The sequence below is a fragment of the Perissodus microlepis genome, chromosome 23, assembly GCF_051167445.1.
Source record: "Perissodus microlepis isolate ML-2025 ecotype Zambia chromosome 23, ASM5116744v1, whole genome shotgun sequence".
Taxonomy (NCBI): Eukaryota; Metazoa; Chordata; class Actinopteri; order Cichliformes; family Cichlidae; genus Perissodus; species Perissodus microlepis.
The window spans coordinates 28,007,403-28,028,388 of NC_140482.1; the positions used below are offsets into that span (position 1 = coordinate 28,007,403).

At 38.7% G+C, this 20,986-nt stretch overlaps 1 protein-coding gene across 1 annotated transcript; it reads right to left on the minus strand.

Moving 5' to 3' along the window:
- Positions 1-5,268: 5,268 nt before the first annotated feature.
- Positions 5,269-18,227, minus strand: LOC146361665 (protein shisa-like-2A). The gene is made up of 3 exons (XM_084922331.1): positions 17,684-18,227; positions 11,920-12,056; positions 5,269-8,163 (listed from the first exon to the last, which is right to left on the minus strand). Exons 1-3 carry the CDS (start codon positions 17,863-17,865, stop codon positions 7,976-7,978), a joined length of 507 nt encoding a protein of 168 aa, XP_084778457.1. The 5' UTR covers positions 17,866-18,227; the 3' UTR covers positions 5,269-7,975.
- Between the last annotated feature and the right edge of the window lie 2,759 nt (positions 18,228-20,986).

Here is a 20,986-nt window from a genome sequence, read left to right on the forward strand (position 1 = left end):
ACTACAAAAGTCATGGTAGAATGGCAAGAAAATGCAAAATGGAAATAGTAATATATCTTAAACAGACTGTAGAGGTAACCCTGGCCCTGTGCGATGCAGCAGGTAAATGTGAGTCTTTATGATGAGCATGTTTAATTTTACACCAAATTTAACATGCGCTGATTTTAAAACATGTGATAGCAGAGGATGGTTTCGATCCATCGACCTCTGGGTTATGGGCCCAGCACGCTTCCGCTGCGCCACTCTGCTATGAAGGTGACGATCCGATTAAGCAATATTAACACGCTGAAGTATATTGTGTGATCTGAATTGCTGTTAATTAAGAAAATATATAGTCTCTCTGTCTATATATGATTACATATTTTCGCTGCTAATATGAAAGATGGATTTTTATTTTTTTACATCGTGCTCTTATGTCAGAGTTTTCAAGCGATCAATAGCAGCAAGACAAAGACAAAAAAATCGTTAACAACTGCTTTGTGTTTATTGAGTTTCTACTAATTATTTTCAAATGTTGTGAGGCCACTATCAGAAGTTTTGAGATAATCTTTTTTGTATTATGAGACAAAGGAATTCAATTAAATGCACGCATTTTTCTATGGATATTTCGGAATAGCTTCACAGATGCTGCTGAATTGTGCAAATAAACTAAACAAACAGATCCATATATGAAGTACCTGCATCTGGCTGCCTGCAGCGGTTCAGTGCAGATCACACTAAGATGTTCCAGGTTTTTCATTATTTTTTTTGCCTTCTTCTGGCTTCTCACATCCCGGAGATAAACACAGTCTGTCTTTTTCCACTTTTTTCCGCCCTGTGTCAGATTGTGGCAGCATAAAAGTCAGTCGCTTGGTGTGACAGAGCTATTAAAAGCTGCTTGGATCCTTCAGAGACCGGTGACTGGCAAAGTGAGTGTCTTAGAGTTCTGTGTTTGCAGCTGTGTGCAACATTCGTGACCTCATTTTAGCAATTCTTGGTCTTCAATAAGCTGACAGGAAATGCTGTTTCTAGTTCCCACACAGGGCTGGAGTCACCAATGGCCCCGGCCTTGGAGCTGTTCTGTATTATTGAGTTTATGTTGTTTTTTCATGTCCTTGTGCCAGGCTAGCTCTGCATGTACCCAGTCAACATTATTTATTATCAGCCTGTGTGCTAAGAAAACACCTGTTATTGTATCAGGCTGCTGATTCTTTAATGACAAAATAGAATCCCCTTCAGGACATTTTGTTTCCCGTGAGGAAGCTCAAATCAAGCATTCAATCTTGTTTTTGAGTTTCAACATCATGGGGGTGTTCCATAATTTTAAAAAAAGAAAGAAAGGGTTTTCAGTCACACTAGCAGCTCTGTGAGACTGGGCATAGTCCCAGCAGTGAATCTAGCATGATAACATACAGATTAGACAAATGGGAATGTCATTTGTTTTGCAGGTATTTTGTCATAAACAAAATCACTGGACAAATTGAATTTCTGACCTGATGATAGTGCTAGACAACAAAGGAGATGAGATATTGTTACAGTGCCAAAAGAATCCACAATATACATGAAATCAATTTGATTTCAGTCAGCACTTCTGCACTCAAAAGACTATATTTTATATCTGATCTGCAGTGATCTATATTTGGAAATGGTTTATTCAGAGACTTACAGAGAGCACAGCTGTTTCTGGATAATGGAGTCTATTTTTGTATGCTCATAGAAGCAAGACAACAGAGCAAATCAGGCAGGAGTGATGACAGATTCAACCTTAGTGAAGTGAGTACATACATTAAAAGGAGGATCTGGGGTAAAGTTGGGTTTTAAAGTGGGTTGCCGATACAGCATAACAGCATTGTAGGCTAAAGAGTTAAAAATATCACACCCTATATGAGCCTGTAATTGCCAGCTGTTTAGAAGGGAATTATGTGACATAGCACTGAAGTGAACTGCTGGGATTGCAGTTGAATGTCGCCATTTAATTTGCTGGTGAGCTCAGGTAAGGTCAACACCTCTTGTTCTTCGGTCCTTAAACTATTTCTAACCAGTTTTTGCAAGTGTGGCTTAGAGAGGCCAACGTTTGCGGGGTGCTGGTGTCTTGAAGGTGGAGGTTGTCCCTAGGTCTGTAACAATGCTTGACTCAGCTGTGAAAAACTGGAGGAAAAAAGGACCCTGCATTTGCTTTTTAATTCCAGTTTATTTCAGCAGTGGCTCTATCTGCCTCTATGATTATGATAACTTTTCCCTCACGTTTTACTTAGTGTAAGACCAACGTAGTTCATGTGTGGCGAGTACTCAGCATAGGTAATTCTTGAGAGATCAAACACCAGTTTCGGGATGCCAGTGTTCAAGGCGCAAAGTCAGTAGCTGGACTTCTACGGCTTGAGTTTCTCTCTTATCACAATGTAGAGATTTTTCTAACTCTTGTTCCCACTCAGCAGTTCATTGAGCTGAGCTGATTTTCAGGCTGACAGGATCACAGTAATTAAAAGCAAGTAATGCTACTGATTAACTCACATCAGTCCCTGTGATTGATATTACCCCTGCTCTACAGTTGAGCTGTTCTCAGTACTTAGATTAGTTGAATCCCATTGCATAAGCAGACTGAGAACACACAAAACTGATGCAGCACACACGTGGAAGACTTTTTTCATCCTGTAATTCTGCCTACACATGTCCTTCTATGTGTTAAATCAGTTAGCAAAGTCACTACTTATGTCTAAAAGGCCACACATTTTATAACCTCAATCAAAGAATGGCCGTCAGGACAAAACAGAACTTGCTGTTGGAAAGTCGTTGTAATGATGGGATACCTATAGCACTGGAAAGGACTGAAAAAGAGCAGTACTGACTGTCTGGTCAGAACACAAAAATAGTCTCCCCAGCATTTTGTCAACCCAAATCTCTTCCTTTGTTTGTTTCATTGTGGTGTTACTAGGAGAACATTTATTGAAATGACTCATGCCTCTCCTTAAATTCATTAGACCCACTTATTGGATAAGTGCTATGCCAGAGAGCAGTGCCATCCCACACATCCATCCATCCAGTGTGCTGACCTGCCACAAGTCATTTACAAATTACACCATGGCACTATAAAGTAAGTTCATTCAGTCCTACACACACCATACTGTCTTTATGAATCAGTGTTCTATATCTGATACAGCAGCTCCTCAGTCCTGCGTTATTGCTTCCTTTCCAACTTTCTTTTTGCTTAAGCAGAATTTCACATTTCATTGTTTATTTTCATCATCATTGTATTACTTAACCATCTGCGTGTGGCTGGAAATTTAAAGTGCTGTGAGTTCAAATCGTGTCTCTGTACACTGCCAATACCGATATAATTTGATGGAGAGGCCTCTTTCAACTTCTTGAGATTTTGTTGTCATCATTCACTATGATTGGCTCATCTGTTTCGAAACAATGAAACCAGTGATGGATTGAATTTGAATTCCCCGTCAGACTGAAATTTTACACTGTTCGAGAAATAAGCAGAAAGATCATTTTTATGGAACACTTCAGGTTAATGCTATTACTTAAGTAAGATTGAAGATGAATATGAAACCTTTTCCCTTGGTAGTTTTGCAGTCTGCGTAAATGATCAAACTAGCGCTTCCTGCAGGAGTAAACCTCAGGAACAAGAGTACACTATGACTCATTTCAGATCTGCCACCTACTTCCTCTCCCTACATTTGGTGCTAATTATGTATCCAAGTGAAGGATCTGACATGCTAAGTGCTGTTCCAAACCAACTAGGCTTCAGACTGGTCTCAGTACGGTAGCTTCAAATTACAAGAGTACAAATGAGCACTACCTGTCAAGTGTACAGCAGCAGTACCTTAGAGGGTATTGCCTCAGTGGCAAGCTGTTGTACCCAAAATGAAATACTTCATTTTCTGAGTGTTTTTAAACAGCCTCAAAATGAAACATCTTTTAATTATTGTGATCTCAAAAGAAATTCACTGCAGTTCTTTGGCTGCATCACCTTCCACATGCAACACTTTTCATTCCACTAGTGAAACTACACTGCACACTTATGACAGGGTTGAACCTTCATCCCCACTAAACATCACATACTGTCTGGAAGCCTCCAAAAGATCAAAGCACAAGCATGAAACCGAGCTGCTGTGCCTTATATTAACACATATAAACTAAAAATTACCATTAAGTGAGGCATCACTCAAAAGATTTGTAACACCTGCTCACTCAGTTTTTGATCTCACTACTTTGAGCTGCAGCTCCTTACTATCGTCCCGGTCTCTCAGATTAGCTCAACACCTGTTCAATTTCACTTATTTGACTAACCTACAAGAATGAATTTTAACTATAAGATGTTTATATATTGATGTTGTGGGTCGTGAAAAAGTGCCTCATTTCGCCTAAATGATAGCCTGTCTTGTAAGACCACCAAACTCATGGCACCATGATTACTATCAGACGGTAAGTAAGCAAAAGGTAAATAAGTCTGAACCATTTCAAGAACGTTTCTTTAAAAGTAGTTCCAAAAATCATCAAACAGTGTGATAAAATTGGCTCTCACATCACTACAGGAAAGAAAGATCTGAATGTCTCCCTTTTTCCGTTTTTGCTGTAGATAAGAGGATAAATTCATTTCATTTTACCAGCATCAGAAATCACCAATTAAATTTACTCCAGGTAAGAGTCGATAAGCAGATAAGCAGCAGACACATCAACATTAATTGTCTGGAATAGACTGTGGCAATCAGGCAAAATAAATAAAAAAAATAAAGGGACACCATGAGGTGAACACTACACCAGTGAAAATGGTCTAATGAACCGAAATTGTTGTATTTGTAAGACACAGAGAGGATGAAGATGGTAGTGTGGCTTTTGCATTGAAGCCTGGATGAAGAGGTTCAAGTTTGACTGCTTTAAAAATAAAAACATTTGTGGCTACATTTGAACTGTTTTGCACAAATTTCATATTCATACACATACATTTAGGTATAACTTGAAACCATGAACTACTACTAAAATATGCGCTTGGATTGCAGAGGACCAAGAGTTTGCTGGAAAGACATTTGGAGTCTTGATGGTGCTGTTGCAAATGTAAAGAGCGGGGCTCTCTTCTGACATGTGGTTTGATATGAATGACTCATAAAAACATCCTATAATAGGGAGTAAATTACCAGTGAAACTCCAACAGCAGCTCCAGTGCTTCAAACTATAAAATATTCACGATGAGCATTGAAAAAAAGTATGTTGAAAAAAAGTGTAGTAAGTTCAAAGCTATGTAATAAAAGCAACAAACAGTATGCACACACACACACACACATATAGCTTCATAATCTTTAATAACTTATTTATCAGTAATAGGCACTTGAGCTGCCAAACATTTTTCTGTAAGTACATTTCAACAATAAGAACAATTTATTGTAATGAGGTCATTAATAAGCCTGACATCTATCATTTAAATAAACTGAGCAGTTGCATTAACATGAAAACCCACAACTACAACATAAAGCTGATTTATTTTTCTTTCTTTCTTTCTTTCTTTGCAAAGTAAACACAAACTGTTCCATAATGTGAACGGGAGATATACAAGTGGGTTTGAAATTCCTCCAGATTCTTTTCACACTCAGCAAAGCACAACAACACTGATGGATTAAAGTGTGGCCAGACCTAGTTTTCATTCCTACAGCTGACTCAAAAACACTGAAATTACAAAGTCAAATCACATAATCCAAATGTTTTGGATTGAAAACAAATAAAAACAGCAAACAAAAAAGGCACATAAGAAAAAAAAAGAAAAATCCGTAGCTTTCTTTTCATTTGGTGGTTGCTGAACAAAGCACAATGTACAGTTGGACTGCTTTAAATGCAGTTTTAACACACCCTTGCTCTGCTCTGCTCTGCAGTGGCAGCTGCCAGAGACAAACTGCTGCCATTCGAGCTGGAGTGCCAGTATCAACCACATGCATGGTGCCTACTTTATACTCCAGTATTTCAGGTCTGCATGGATGGCTATAGTTTCTCATACAACAAAGTAAAGTAAAGTAAGAGACTGCAGCCATGCTAACAGCTCTGTGAGCCTGAATTTAAGGCACAGCATTGTTGTGAGACAGGTGCTAATACTACTGTAACATGCTCACAATGACAACGCTAAGGTGTAGTTGCTAAGAAAGAATAATGATCACCAACTGTTTTAGTTTGGCTTGTTAATTAGCACTAAATATATGCATACAAAACAAACCAATGTAGCCCCCAGAGTGAACATTTGACCTGATACTGGTGATCGATCTTGGAGTTTTGTAGACATTTCCTTTAAAATCACAAATGTTAATCTGTCATGGTTATTTTTTTGTTACATCTTATTTTTTCCTCGCTTTGCTGTCCTGCAGTTCTCTTTGTCTGTACTTTGTTTCTTCGTGCAAATTATTTGCGTCTCTTTCAGCTGTCTTGATTCACTTCACCTGTGTCTTATTGTCACTTTCCTTTTTGTGCATTTAGTCTGTGTGTTTCCTTCAGTCATTGTCATCTCGCTTTGGTTCTTTCTCTTTTCGCCATTATTTTATCATTTATTTATGACTTCCTATCACTTAGCTTTGTCTTATCCTATTTTTAAATAAACTTGGTCCACTATCATTCAACAAAAAAGGAGAAAAAGGCCAAACAAAAAACGGAATTTCTCATTTTCAATAAAAATGATCTTTTTTTCTTTGAAAGAGCTCTGTCTTTATGAAAGCCTGATTGGGAGTGGCAGGAGCAGCTATTGCTGCTGCACTGTTCAAACATATACGCACCCGGCCATTCTTTAGTGACAATGCTGGGGACAACAACATTTTCAAAAGTGTGGTGGTTGTAACGGTTACGCTTCACTACAGTAAACAAACACAATGCTGACTGGCAAAAGTGCAACAGGTTTTTTGAACATACTGTTTGGCAAGAATTGCACATGTACTTTAGCTCTCATAGCCGGGGTCATGAGTGTTGTGTGTCAATGTTCCATGAGAGAAATTGGCATAAAAGTAACCCATGTGTGAAAGACAAAAACCATTTTAAGAGATTGACAAAGCCAATAATGTTACCTGTCATATGCTTAAAGGGACTTAAAATTAAAAAATGTCTAAAATGTGTAAAAGAAAAAAAGGCCGACAGGATTCGGTAGCAGTGAGATGCTTCGGGTTCATTTTAACTCAGAGTTCAAGCCCTCTCTTTATTGAATGTCTCTTCACACTGTGCTCACTGAGTTTAGAGCCACCGTGTTAAATCAGAAGAAATGGCTCAAATAAATCAAACACACAGCATGTGGGCAAACTCAGTGCGCCCCTCACCCCCACCCCACCTCAAACCCCCCGTTATTTAAACGAGTCAATGAGTTTGTTTGTTTTTTCTCCCCTCAAGGTCCATGTTGGGGTTACTTATCATTTAAAGAAATGTATTAGAAGTAAGCTCATCCATCTAAAGCCATTTCAAACTGTGGATTTTAAATAATGTGCAATCAACATTTTTCAGTAAATATATTCTTTTGAATACTCACTGCTGGTGATTTGCCAGCATATAAATATTCAACTATCCATAAAGTAGCAGCCTATAATTGCACTGTTTAGTTGTATTCCTTCAAGACGACTATAACGCCTTTTGGGACAGGCAGCAAAATAATGATTTCCAATCAGAGGTTTTGCTGTCTCTGTTGATTAAGTGGAACAATAACTTCTGGGTTTCAGTGCAACAAATAATAGTTGTGACTCTTCAAACTAAAAGTAATACATGCAAAAGGGTACGCCATCAAAATCACATTTGCATCTTTGGCTACATTTTTAATCAGCTGAAACCTTTTCAGTTTGTTCTTTTTCTAAAACAGGAAAAATTTGTCTCAGGGCTCAAACAGAAATGTTTGCATTTGTGTTCTGTTGAATCAAACATGACAAAATGTAATTATGTGGAGATCAAACTTCAGCTCAGCCTGGATTGTTATAATGCAGAAAACTATAGTGAAGTGGTGACAGGTAGGCGGCCAAGAAACACCAAGAAATAACTCTGGCTAAGCAGGACCCTCCACTTTGACAGACGTAACCGTAGCCAAGAAACAACGTTGGAAAAGGCGGTCAGGGTCCGGGGGTTGGTTGTCACAGTCCAGCCTGCCTCTCAGGAAATGTTTCCTGAGGCCTTGGGGACCAGGTGGGACACTGCTGTTACTGGGCCCTGGTGCTTGTGGGCTAGATGTAGAACCTGGAAGAAGAAGTTCACGGACAAGAGAAGAAAAGATAAGGCTTGTGGTTCCACTTAGTACCATTTACTTTGATAACGCTGATGATATCTGTAAAGTGAAATCAGAGATTACCTGTTCACCAGGGAAACAAAAACTAACACAAGATCACACTTTCAGCATGATGAGGTAACTGTCCATAATATTGCATGGATACTGGCTGTCAACAAGAATGACCAAAATGCATGATCATTTAGACAATCTTTATTTAAGCATCAGTTTTCTAAGTGATCCAATTTAGGGTCATGAGGGTGCTGGAGCCTACAAAGAGCAAGATGCCCAGGACAGATCAGCAGTCTTTAGAATCACCCATTAACCCAGCATTCATGCCAGATTACCCGACATGGGAGGGAGAACATTCAAACTTTACACAGAAGTGGAGTTTTTTGTTGGATATTGCAAATTCATGTGTTTTCTTTGCTATTTATGTGACACAGCATGTGAAAAGCCAACCAAAGACATGTTTGTTATCCTAACTTCAAATTTTACTTAAACATACACAATCCACAGTACAACATGCAGTGAAATGCTTGTCCAAGCAGACAGGCTGCAGGCGTGGCCACGCCATCTCAGGGCTTGGTCTAGCCAAGACCCCCAGGGAATCTAACTTGTGACTCCCACTCAAAAAGTGTATAGTCTTTCCAGTACGCTACCCAGCTGCTGTAGAGATCGTTGTGTGTTAACGCAGTGTGCCAAACTGGCAACAACTTCACTGTCCACAATCACTCTCACAGCTATGTCAGAAAAATATGGCTAACTGAACACTTGATGACGCATAAACTGCAAATAAACAGCACATTATTTTGTCTCAGATATTCCCCTGCTCAGCACAGGCACACATATCTTGGGGAGTAACCTGTTGAGTCAGCCAGACAACTTTAACACTATGTGAGTTGTGATCAGTGGACTTGATAACCCAGTGGCATTTGTAATTAGAAGTTTGATCATTTACAAATGTGTTACAAGTTACTATTTATCTCTTTGCACTGTTACTAAACCACAGTAATTCAAAGAGTTTACATAGTGTGACATCTTCAAGTTACAAATTCACAGAAAATAAAGAAAGAAATCTGTTTTCACACGCTGTTTTTCAAATTGTGGACTTCAACCTTGGCTAATGATAAATTACCAGAGAGTATTGGGAACATCTTAATCCCCCATCTCACCCCTTAATGTTAATCTTGTTTGAAACGTTAAGCCTTAAATTGAGCTTTCCGACTGAGTTAGGTTATACGGCCTCTACAGATATCACTATAAAATGCAAATATTTCTTTTTCTGACTGCAATGCCACCTGTGTAAAGTGAGTGGACGGACAGAGTTTCTGATATTTTGAATGCCCTGCACACCCACACCAGTGCTGTCAATTACTCTGGCAGACTGGACCTCCATTCAAGTGGAAGATTGGAATTACATGATGTCCCCAAACTTCATCAACCAATTATAATGACAGCAGTGTCTAACAGGTGCAACAAACCGCACAGCGGGGTGAATGAAAGAGCAGGTTGTAGATGTGTGTGAAGACCTGTGCAGAAATCTAATGAGGCAACTCGAGTGAAAACAACATTAAAGATATTTAATAATTTATATGCATGATCAAAGCCGAACAGCACAGGAGACAGGGGTTACACACTTTGTGCACTTCGTGTCTGCTTGTGGAATTAAAGCTTTGTTTGTGGCAAATTATTAGAATGACAACATGTCTCTTTCTTAAATTCAGAACTCCATCCCCATTGTTCTTTGTTCAGATTCAGTTTCTGACCTTAAATATGATTGGAGACAGGTAGCTTTAATATCTGAGCACGCACACAACTAAATCTTCAAAGGGACTGCTATAATGCACACAAAAAGTTCAAACTAAGAATCTTAGACCTGCCAAATCAACAACAGGGTTGAAACAACGATGAACATATCAACTCATTTTGAGTAGAACAAAACAAAAGACATTAAAAACTATGAAATAACACATAGGAAACAAAGTTTTTAAGAAAAAGTGTGACATATCTTAAACAAAAACAGTCCATAAGTGCTTGCACATTAGATACATGCACATTAGTTAATCTGGGAAATTTCAGGAAACTAAAAGCACAGATGCAAAACTATCAAGAAGTAGAAAAGAAGTGCTAAGACCAAGGAAAACAGGAAAGAGATATTAGATTAGTGAAAACCTGATACCTGCATGTGTATTTTCCACCCTGAAGCATGGAGGAGTGTGATTCATGTGATTATGGATATCTGGTTTAAGCAGCATATTTTAATTCACAGCAGACACTGATTAACATGTCTCCAAACTTGGAAGCAGAATGATGCCAATTTTTTTCAATATATTGTTTGGTCAGAAGATTTTTTGCATATTTCCTGAATATGAAGGGAAGGCTTGAAGCTGAACAAATACATTTACAATAACAACACCAGCTACATGAGCTGGAGTCATCACAAAAACATACAAGTCTAATAAAGCATGTGAACAGAAGAAAAAAATAACTTAACTTCTGTCTTGGCGATAAAGTCTGTTATTCACTCTATTTTCAGTTTGTTTTTATGTCTAATAAATAGTGGGATGAACATGTAGGTCATTATTAATTAACTGTCTGTTTTCTGGTCCTGCATACATAGCAAAAATGGATTTACCAGAACCTCTCTTAAGGACAGCACAAGCTCTTCAAAAAAAATAGCAGTGAGAGTGACCGTGGTAAAGCTGTGAGTCATAAAATCAAAACAATGTGCACAGTGAGACTTAAAAGCAATCTAGAGCTGCAGAGCTGTAGTCACTGCATCAACTTCCACTTTCCATACAAGTCTGCTCCCACAAATAAAAAGGTGATGACAAACTGTACCAGTACCAGGTTGTTTCTGTTATTATACTGTGGCCATTTCTCAAACAGCCCACATAAATGAAAAAAAAAGATCTTTCAAAATATCCACCCAAATATCCACCCAAACCCTCCCAGAGTCGTCCAGGCACAACATGGAAACCGTTTTACTGACACTTAAAATCATTTGGAAAGAAAGCCAGGCAGAAAACCTCTAATTGCCCAAACACAAACTTGAGCCAAATCAAAACTGAATTGGAGATAGCGGTTACAAAACACCTGCTCTAAAACGTTTCAAACACAGCTCCACCAAATTTAATGCAACAGAAATGTAAATACCACAGTTCTGCAAACATTTTTATCTAGTACAAGGCTGCCTCTTCACTCAGCAACAAAGTTCGGCTGTCTTGTCAAAGGTTTTCCAGGTTTTTTTAAATAACAGTAGTTGTGCTTTCCCGTCACACATTAGGACATATTTCGGTGCACAAATTTGAGATAAAACTTTTGAAAATTCAACTGTAACATCCACCCACACTCTGTGGCTGATGCATTCTACAGTTTAATGCTTCATTAATTAAGAAATATAGCAAAATGTTTTGTTTCCAGATCAAGAAACGATCCAAAGCAAAGCATCTCTCATTGGTTGTGTAGTAATAACTTTTGTGCTTATGAATATGTTCATCAGAAGTCTTTTGGGATTTTTTTCTTGCTCATCAAGTAGATTAATAATGTCTATAATAAAATAAAAAGACTGGCCATAAACCAAGGCAAGGCAAGAAATGAGCATTATTTTAATCATAAATAGAGAAGATACTAATTGATGTATTTCAGCACCTTTGGCTCTGACTTTGTCAGAGGCCCAGTTCTACTTAACTCTGTGTATTTTGTTGATATGTTTCACTCTGTACCTGGTGCTCGCAGCGGCAGTCCATTGTCCAGACCTCTGGGTTTGGTGGTGATGAACAGATAGCAGAGGACACACAGAGTGATGATGAAGGCGAGAAGAACCACAGCTGCTATTGAGAGACCCATGAGGGCTCCGAGACTAGAAGACACAGAACAAAGACACACCAGAAAAACACTTCCTGGTTACTGTAGCTCAGAGAGGTAACAATATTGCTGATGGCTAGAAATGTACAGGATGAACAACATCAGGCTGTCAATTTTGGCTCATCCATGGTTACCCAGTTCACACAAACTACCGGACTGCTTATTTTGTTCGCCAGTCCTGGTTACAAATGTTGCCATTGTGCTCATATGTGAGGAAAGTTAAACAGAATACAAACTCCTAAACTGATGTCACTTGGCACACTGAGTAAGCTGAGATGTAGAGGAGGACAAGGATCATTTACTAGGAGCTCCCCTACAACAAAGTACAAATCATTAATTTCTTTTAGAGATCAATATGGAGGCTAATGTGATGGGGGAAATTTCTGCTTGTCTGGTATGTGTACACCTTATCAAGAGTCACTGCTTGAAATTTATCACTGTCTGTTCTTTTTTATATTTTCTTCTTTGTTCCAATTGTGCATTATTGATAGAGTTAAGAAAAATAAGCAGACAGTTGTTGTAGTAATCATTTTGGGTACACCTTCACAATCATCCCTGCTTCTTTTCACTGCATTTTGAACACCTGCTATTTTACTTTCGCACAAATATGGATACAGGCGTTTTGCTTTAAGCACCTGGATGGAGTCTCATGAAGGTCAGAAATTTGAGTTTGGACCACTGCAGACTCCTCAGCCTCATTTTCAGCTCATTCAGTTCTCATACCAACCTGGCAGCAGATCATTATTATTAGGCACTGATGCTACGTGTGCTACGGTTTTGTTAAGTGTCAAACTGTGGGTTCAGAATTTGGCAGTTTTGAATATTTGCAAATTGTTTTAAAAATGTATGTAACTATGAATGCAGAAAAGAATTGTTAGATTTAAATCCACAATACAAAACTATCTGGAAAGCATATGGTTGATTCTGTTCATCTGAATGTAACATTTTCAACAGTACAGTTTGGACTGTTTATAAGACTGGGGAAACCTGCAGTCAGCTGAGACCGAATACGTCACTTGGATGTTTCTCCCATTGAAAACGTTACGTCCAGATAAACAGAATCAACTTTTGGGATTTACTAACTGGATGATTGAACATGCATCAAAATATCAAATATCAAAAAGCATCTAACTGCTAATGGCTTGTTTTTTCAGTGTGACAATGGTCCCAAACAACTGCCAACGCCATAGAAACTTACCTGAATAGAAAAGCCAATAATAGCCTCCCCATGTCATGACTGAGGGTCTAAGACCCTGAGTTTTACATTTTTAGACTTCTTATCTTGCACTCCAGTGGACTTCAGGTAGCATGAATGAATCATTTGGCTTCAACGCTATGGTTCATAACTCTTACACCACTGACATATCCCATAATTTTTTTCAATCCTCCTTAAGTAAATCAGTGTTGTCCCTTTTGTCTTTTCTATTTGTGCTCTACTTCCAGTAGTACAGGATGTTTTTCTTAGTGAATGGAGTGATTTTCTTTTTTTCCTTTATTTTTTTGGCCTTCTTCTTAATGCATTCTGTTAAGGACTTATTGAACGAATCTGAACCTATTATGAGACACAAGCACAGTGAAAAAAGGACTAATTCTGAGAAACAGCAAATGCAATAAAATTCATTAATTCAGAATACATGTAGCCTCTGCTTAAGCACGCTATAAAGCAGTGATTCTGAATCTCAAACTTAACCTCACAGCACTGTTAATATCAGTACCATGGTTAATAATAATGGATTGGATTTCTATAGCACTTTTCAAGGCACCCAAAGCACTTTACAATGCCGCTATTCATTCACTCTCACACACACCGGTGGAGGCAAGCTACAGTTGTAGCTACAGCTGCCCTGGGGCAGACTGACAGAACGACCAGGACACAGAGCCCAGGGATCGAACCGGTTAGAGATGCGCTTCCCAACCCCCTGAGCCATGGTCGCCCCTTGTTAAAACCAGTTATGAGGTTACTGAGGTCTGGACCTCAAAATTAAAGTTTTTTCAGTAAAAACTGCCGTGAGGCGTTGACTTTGATGGAAAATATGACATTATAGCTCATGAAAATCAGAAATACAATGTCTTAAATTATTAGAATAATTCCTTAAGATCATAAGACCAAAATGTCCAACATCAGAAATGTATATGCATTTATACAGGCAATACTTCGCTTGGGCTTCTTTATCACAAATTATTCGTGGCAGTTCTGAGGTGTTACTGAACCTCGGGTTAAATTGATAAGGTACCAGCCTTCAGCTCGTCTACATTTATGAGTCAGGTGTTTTTCATCTTCCTTTTAACAATACCCCACAGAGAATCGAAAGGGTCCATGCACAAGCACAGTAATAACATGGTCAGCAATGGCTGGAAATGTCACACTGGACTTCAAACAGCTTAGATTCAGTGCCTTTTCCTCCAGACTCTAGGATTTCCAAATTTAATCAGCCTGCCCAAATTCTTGAATAGATTTTTCTTGACAATTCTCAAGGCTGCGGTCTTTCCTGTAGCTTTTGTACATTTTCCTACCAACGTTCCATTAGTGTGTTTCAATACAGCACTCCACAAACAGCTAGCCTTTTCAGCAATGACCTTCTGTGGCTTACCCCCCGCCCCCACCCCTGCAGAGCGTGTCAGTGAGCATTAAATAATTAACTGAAAGATTCTAATGTTTACCTCTGCCGATCCATAGAAGCCTCACCCACCTTTTGTCCAAACTGTCTGTTTATTAGTAGCAGCCAGTCAGAGTAAGGCCTTAAAGGGGGGAGGAGCTAAAATGGCTCATTGCAGACAAACGTCGAACGGAAAGGCAGCATCAAACCCAAGAGAGCAAGAATGAAAATGTGGAGTTGAAAATTAGCATCATATGTCCCCTTTAAGTTTGTTTTTATTTATGTTAGTTAATGGCGTAGCAGGAACTCACAAAATGTGTGGGATTGCACGTGTTGCCCACCCACCAGGCTCTAGCAGCAAATCACCACTGGAAGGTGGCAGTGATATTTTATTTAATATTTGGGAGATGCATTTTCCATGTTAATGTAAAATGTATTAATGCAAAATCCACATGTTAAACCCGGTTTTGATGCAAAGTCAAATAGAAATAATAATTTTTTAAAAAAGAGCTGCCTCTAAAGCAAGGATGTCAAACTCATTTTACACTGTGGCCCACATACAGCTCACTTTGATCTTAGGTGGGCTGGACTTAAGATCAAAGGGAAACTCCCCTTTCTCTCGGTGTACGGAGGTTTAACTGCACTTTAATCTCTGAGACATCGCAATATAAGAAAAAGAAGTCAACAGAAGTGCAGTGTCAACCGTATGATAAAGAAATGCTGTTTTAGTTGATAAAATTAATCTGTCTGTGCAACTCTTTGGGCTTCAACTGAAATCAATGTGTAGAGAAAAGGTTCTGGTAGTTCATTTATTGAAGCAAATGATTTACGTACATATTTAGATATTTTATTTATTTATTTGTTTCAATTTGAATACACTGTAAACAATGTGTATCTATTGTTTTTTGTTAATTGTTTATCTATTACTTTATTACTGTTGGTGTGTATAAATGGAAAGTGTTTGTCAGCAGGACAAGCTGTAAAATTTGTGAAAATATTGTTAAAAATGTATGCCCTCCTTCACGTTTTCCAAAGATGTCCAGCGGGCATCTTGGCCAGGATTTTTCTGGCCCCCAGGCCTTACGTTTGACACCTCTTCTCAAAACGTTTCTTTTTCAACTGAATCACGTCTTTAAAAACATCTTTGGATGTGCCCCTCGAAACCTGAAAAGGTGCCTCTCAGTTGGAAACACTGTTTATGCAGAACATTTATAGTTAATTAACACTTTACATAATTAATTGCAGCATCATGAAAATGACAGTATATGTATATATGCAGTGTATATGCAGGCAGAATGTGAGAACTGATGAAAATCACCATCTTTCCTAATTAAAATTTTACTTTACTGTCTGAGAATCCAGAGTATAGAATGTACTTGAAGTAAAAAATAAAAAAATAAAATAATCACAGAATAGAAGCCTGATTATTATTCTCGGTTCTCTCCCCCACACTAAAGACTACAAGCACATTTACTACATTCTCAAAGGAAGGAACAAGATGTCCTAAACATTAGATTTTTGAGTTGGTAGAATGATTCAGATATGAGCAGCAGAGTATGCGAGTTATGCTCTCTGTTTCCTGCATGATGACATGAATGCATACTCTGTGGCTTAAAAGTGTTAAAGCACCAGTGTTTCACTGAAATTCTTATTACATATAATGACATAATGATGCAGAGTAGCCATACGGTGGCCGCTGTTGGCTAGTTTCACTGACCTTAACTCCCACAGACATGAAAGCAAGGATAGATTTTACACATACACAGCTACTGAGATTTTTGTGCGGAATAGGTGATGTTGCACTCTCTTTTGATGATGTTCTTTTCCAAGGTTTAGGTATGTGAATCTCCCCACTGTTGAACAATGGAGGATAATGTAATATTTTACTGTCAAATATTTTAAAAAAGGAAATAGAAAAATGGGCTATGAAATATGTTACATTAATTTTGAGAACAAAATAAGAACATAATCACAAATCTTAAATACCCAAAATAGGAAAACTGAAACATGACGACATGGCCCCTCTACATCCCCTACTGGCATTGCAAGAGTGTCTAGGTGCTTGGGCTTAATTGACAATTGTCCACAACTTGAATTGCCTATGGCAACTTAATATGGCCACCATGCCATGCCAGTCATGCTCTCTTGGTTTTAACTTGCAGTTGACACAAAGCCCCTGTTTTCCTTCAGGGTCAGCATCCATTTTATGTTGTGGCTTATGAGTGATAACACAAATTGCAGAAATGATCCAATTATGTATAATAATCCTGGGGGCAAATTTTGGTTTAACCATATCTCTTGAACATCAAGCATAGAGGGGCCCCTGAGCACAAAAAAACAAAACAAAACAACAAACAAACAAACTCAACAGTTCTAATTTACTGTTTCAGAAGTTACATCAGATTTGAACATTTACATTTTTTTCTTATATTTTTACTTCCGTGTTTCTGATTTCAGTTTCAATTCATTTACTTTAAATGATTAATAGAAAAGTATGCGCGTGCATGCGTGAAAGCAGCGTCATTAATTTATCTTCCATCATTTGCTTGCTTGTTTGTGGTACACCTCCATAATTTCCTCTGCACCGTATTGCAGTTAAAACTTCAGATTCATTGAAATTCGTCTCTGCGCTATTAAATTGTTCTAAAGGTTACCCGTGTTCTCTGTCTCAAAACTCCCTCTAGTCTATAGTCTCTCATTATAACAGCCAATTACCACGATTGGAGTTAAACAGACACGAGACGCAAAATGTCATCAACAAGTTGGCTCTTAAATACAAAGCACTAATAGGAACACTAAATGATTCTGCGCTTTTCAACCCATGCACGCGTTTACCTTATATTTCCCTCTGCGGTTCTGTTTAATCCAAGAGATGCCAGAAAACTGGCATCGCATGCTTCCTGCTCTCACTGCGCTCTGGAGATTGCCTGATACATGTTGATTTACATCAATGTCATGTACCATCTATAAATCTGAAAATTCTATGAAACACTCATCAGTGATTTAAGAGTTTACATGCTCTTACCTCAGCCACCACATGTATCCATATTCGTAAGGGAAAAAGCTGTTGGGGTCAGCGCAGCAGTACTTCAAGTCACTGAACCCGCAGCAGTAGAGTGCCGTGGTGTCACCGTCCGCTTTCGGACACGTGAAGTTCTCCACGAGCACGTTTTCTTCGGTGTAGTAACTTTCGCAGTCCGAACTCATGTCAGACGTAAACTGCGCGCACTCGGAGAGCCAGATGCGCGGTGATTAAAACCCGGTTTCATTCTGTCCATTTCCCACTGCCGCAACTTCTCATCACCGTCAAACAGTGTGATCCAGAAGCTGCACCGCACTCACACTCCCTCTCTATCTCCCCCACCCTGTCGTCATGGTACACAGTACATTCGTATAATCCGATCCCCGATATATTTAACTAATCTATGTTAATGATCAACTACATTACCTAAATGATAAATTTGGAAAGATTTACCTAATTAAGTTGCAGTATGCATTCAGGAAGCAGGCAGCTGTTGACCACATATAAAGACAATTCGAAGCTGAGGGCTCTGCCCTCATGGCACAGGTGACAATCAAGTGCGCCAAGCACGTGCCAGATGCATTTCTCTTGTCATCTTGCGACCATAAGCACAGTGGTGGGCTAGGTGAATTGGAAACATGCATTAACGTACCTTAAGATGCGGCAATCATGACCAATCTCCTTCTTACGGCTTTCCTGGTCAGGAAATGCCGTGTGAAAGCGTTTTAAATCAAATTAAATCTATCGTTTTATTATTTTAACATGAAAGTAAAGCATAGCGCTACGATACCAAAATCTCTTCTGTAAAAGTGCTAAAGAGACCAAGGTCACAGGGGTGCCTCCAGAATTTTGTTTATAAGCGTGCAGGTATGGGGCCCCCTACAAATATTATGGTGGTTTAATAAAAATGGAATTTCCAGTTTTATTATGCTGCTGTCAAATATAGGTTACTTGAAAAATGTGGCAAAAAAGAGAAAAATAAAATAATTATACGTCTAGTTTATTTCCTGCTATTAAAATTGATATCATTATAAAAGTCACCTAATGCTAAATTGTATCGAACATTTAATATTTTAAAACTGAAGTGCTGACTTGTGTGACATGGCGTGTTATCCAGCTGGAAGCAGCCATTATGAGCTGGTAAACTGTGGTCATAATAGGATGCACATGGTTACAACAACACTGAGACTGTGCCCTTCAAACCATGATTCATTGCAATTAAGGGGCGTCAAAGTGTGCAGAAAAAAAAATATTCCCCACATCACAATCAGCGGCCTGGATTGTTGACCCCGGGCGGGTTTGGTCCATGGATTGATGCTGTTGTCTGTGTTGTCAAGCCTACTATCTGCAGCAGTCTTTTAAAGTCCATTTTTATTTGGCCTCTGCCCACTGCAGACTCAGGCTTCTGTTTGTGGCTGACATGGTCTTTTGTTTTTTAAGCCCATGCTTCACAAGACTGGATGGATTTTGCATGTGGAGAACCTTTTCTGTTCAGCACTTTTGTAAAGTGGACTTACCTTTCTCTCGGCTCCAACCAGTCTGGGCATATCTCCAATGACCTCTGTCACCTTTCCTTTTCTTGACAATCCACAAAACTGATGATTTTAGGCATAACACACCATACAAAATTGTCACTGTTACGTCTTTGCTTCCCAGTGGTCTCTTGTTTTACTATGTGTTATATTTGAACCTGCCTTTTGTCTCACTTTTTTTCTTTGTCTCTTCAAAGTTCAGCAGATCTGTATGAGCCATGACTAAAATGTTGGTTCATTCTGTCACACTGATGATCCCTTATAAAAATCTCCATGACTTGAAAAAAAAATGGAAGGACTGCAGTCCCACTCTACATCCTGAGTTGATTTAAATGCTGTTACTATCTATCCTCTTCACTTCTTCACTCTGAATGGAGACATGAGAGACAGCAAGTGATTTCTTTCACAGCTACAAGCTTCTTTACCTGGCATTCAGAGGGCACTTGGTGCACTCATCCTGATCATCAAGCCCTCACATTGTTCTGAATTGACATCACAAATGTGAAAGAGTCTTGAAAAAGGTGGTTTGACCTACAGTGAATGTCTTTTGGCCACTGAAAATTGAGAGCTTTATGCATAGATATGAGTATCCACACATCAGTCCATTTACTCCATTATTTATCTAATTCAGAGTCATGGGAGCCGTAATTGGACTTAAGACAGAAATGCTCTCACATACACATCTATGGTCAATTTAGAAAAATCACAAATTAGCGTAACAAGCATATCTTTGGAGAGTGGGAAGAAGCCGAAGACAGAGCACATGCAGGCACAGGGACAACATGCAAACTCAACACAGCAACGTCCAAGCTAGATTCAAACCCAAGACCTGCTGATGTAAGGCAACTGTCATTTCTGCACTGAATAAAAAAGGAAAACCACTCCAATGCTCCAGCTCAGTCACTTTAGTCTTTTTTTCCTCCTCGTCGAGCAGAACAATCCTTTAGAAATCAAGTCAAACGCTTCACCTTTAAATACATTTGACTGATTAAATTAATCATTAATACACATTGTAAAGTCCAAAATTTGCATCAATCTACCAGACCATTGGACAGTATTTTGGAAAAATTATATGACTAGAACTTTATGTAAGCTTCATACTTTTGTGATCAACATTTTTTGTTTGTTTTTTTAACATTAGTGACCAAATGCTAAATGAACACTCCTGTGATAAACCTTTAATACAGCAAAACTCACATTATCTTGAGGCATTTGCCTTCAAAATGATTGGAAAGGCACAAACATGGTCAAGAGGTGCATTTATTTGTTTTACCCTCAGACTTTTATACAATCCAACTGATTTTGGGAGATGACTCATCCACTCTTTGCCATTAGAAAGACTGCAGTTTTATGAAACTTCTCCATTGGCTTTATTTTTAAACATAATTTCTAAACCCATCTTTTATATTGAGTCTTTTCTATGAACCCAGCAGTTATTGAAGATCTCTATAGGGAGAACCTGTTGTATGGGCGACCAACTCAGCTGCACTTATCAATTAATGGCCAGACAGAAGGTTGACAAGAAAAAGTATATAGAGCCCACTCAAAGTCTGCCAAACATCATTTCAGGGACTCAAAAAACATAAACACAGACACACACACAAAGAACTATGTGCGTCAAGCACAGCATACTGTCACCATGTGTTATGGGGGCTTTTCTCTGTGGTAGGTACAGACAGATTGTTCAGAATTAAGAGACAAATACTGAAAGAAAACTAACTTTAAAAACATGCTCCAAAACAGCAAGGTTCACTCTTTATCACAACAAAGGCAG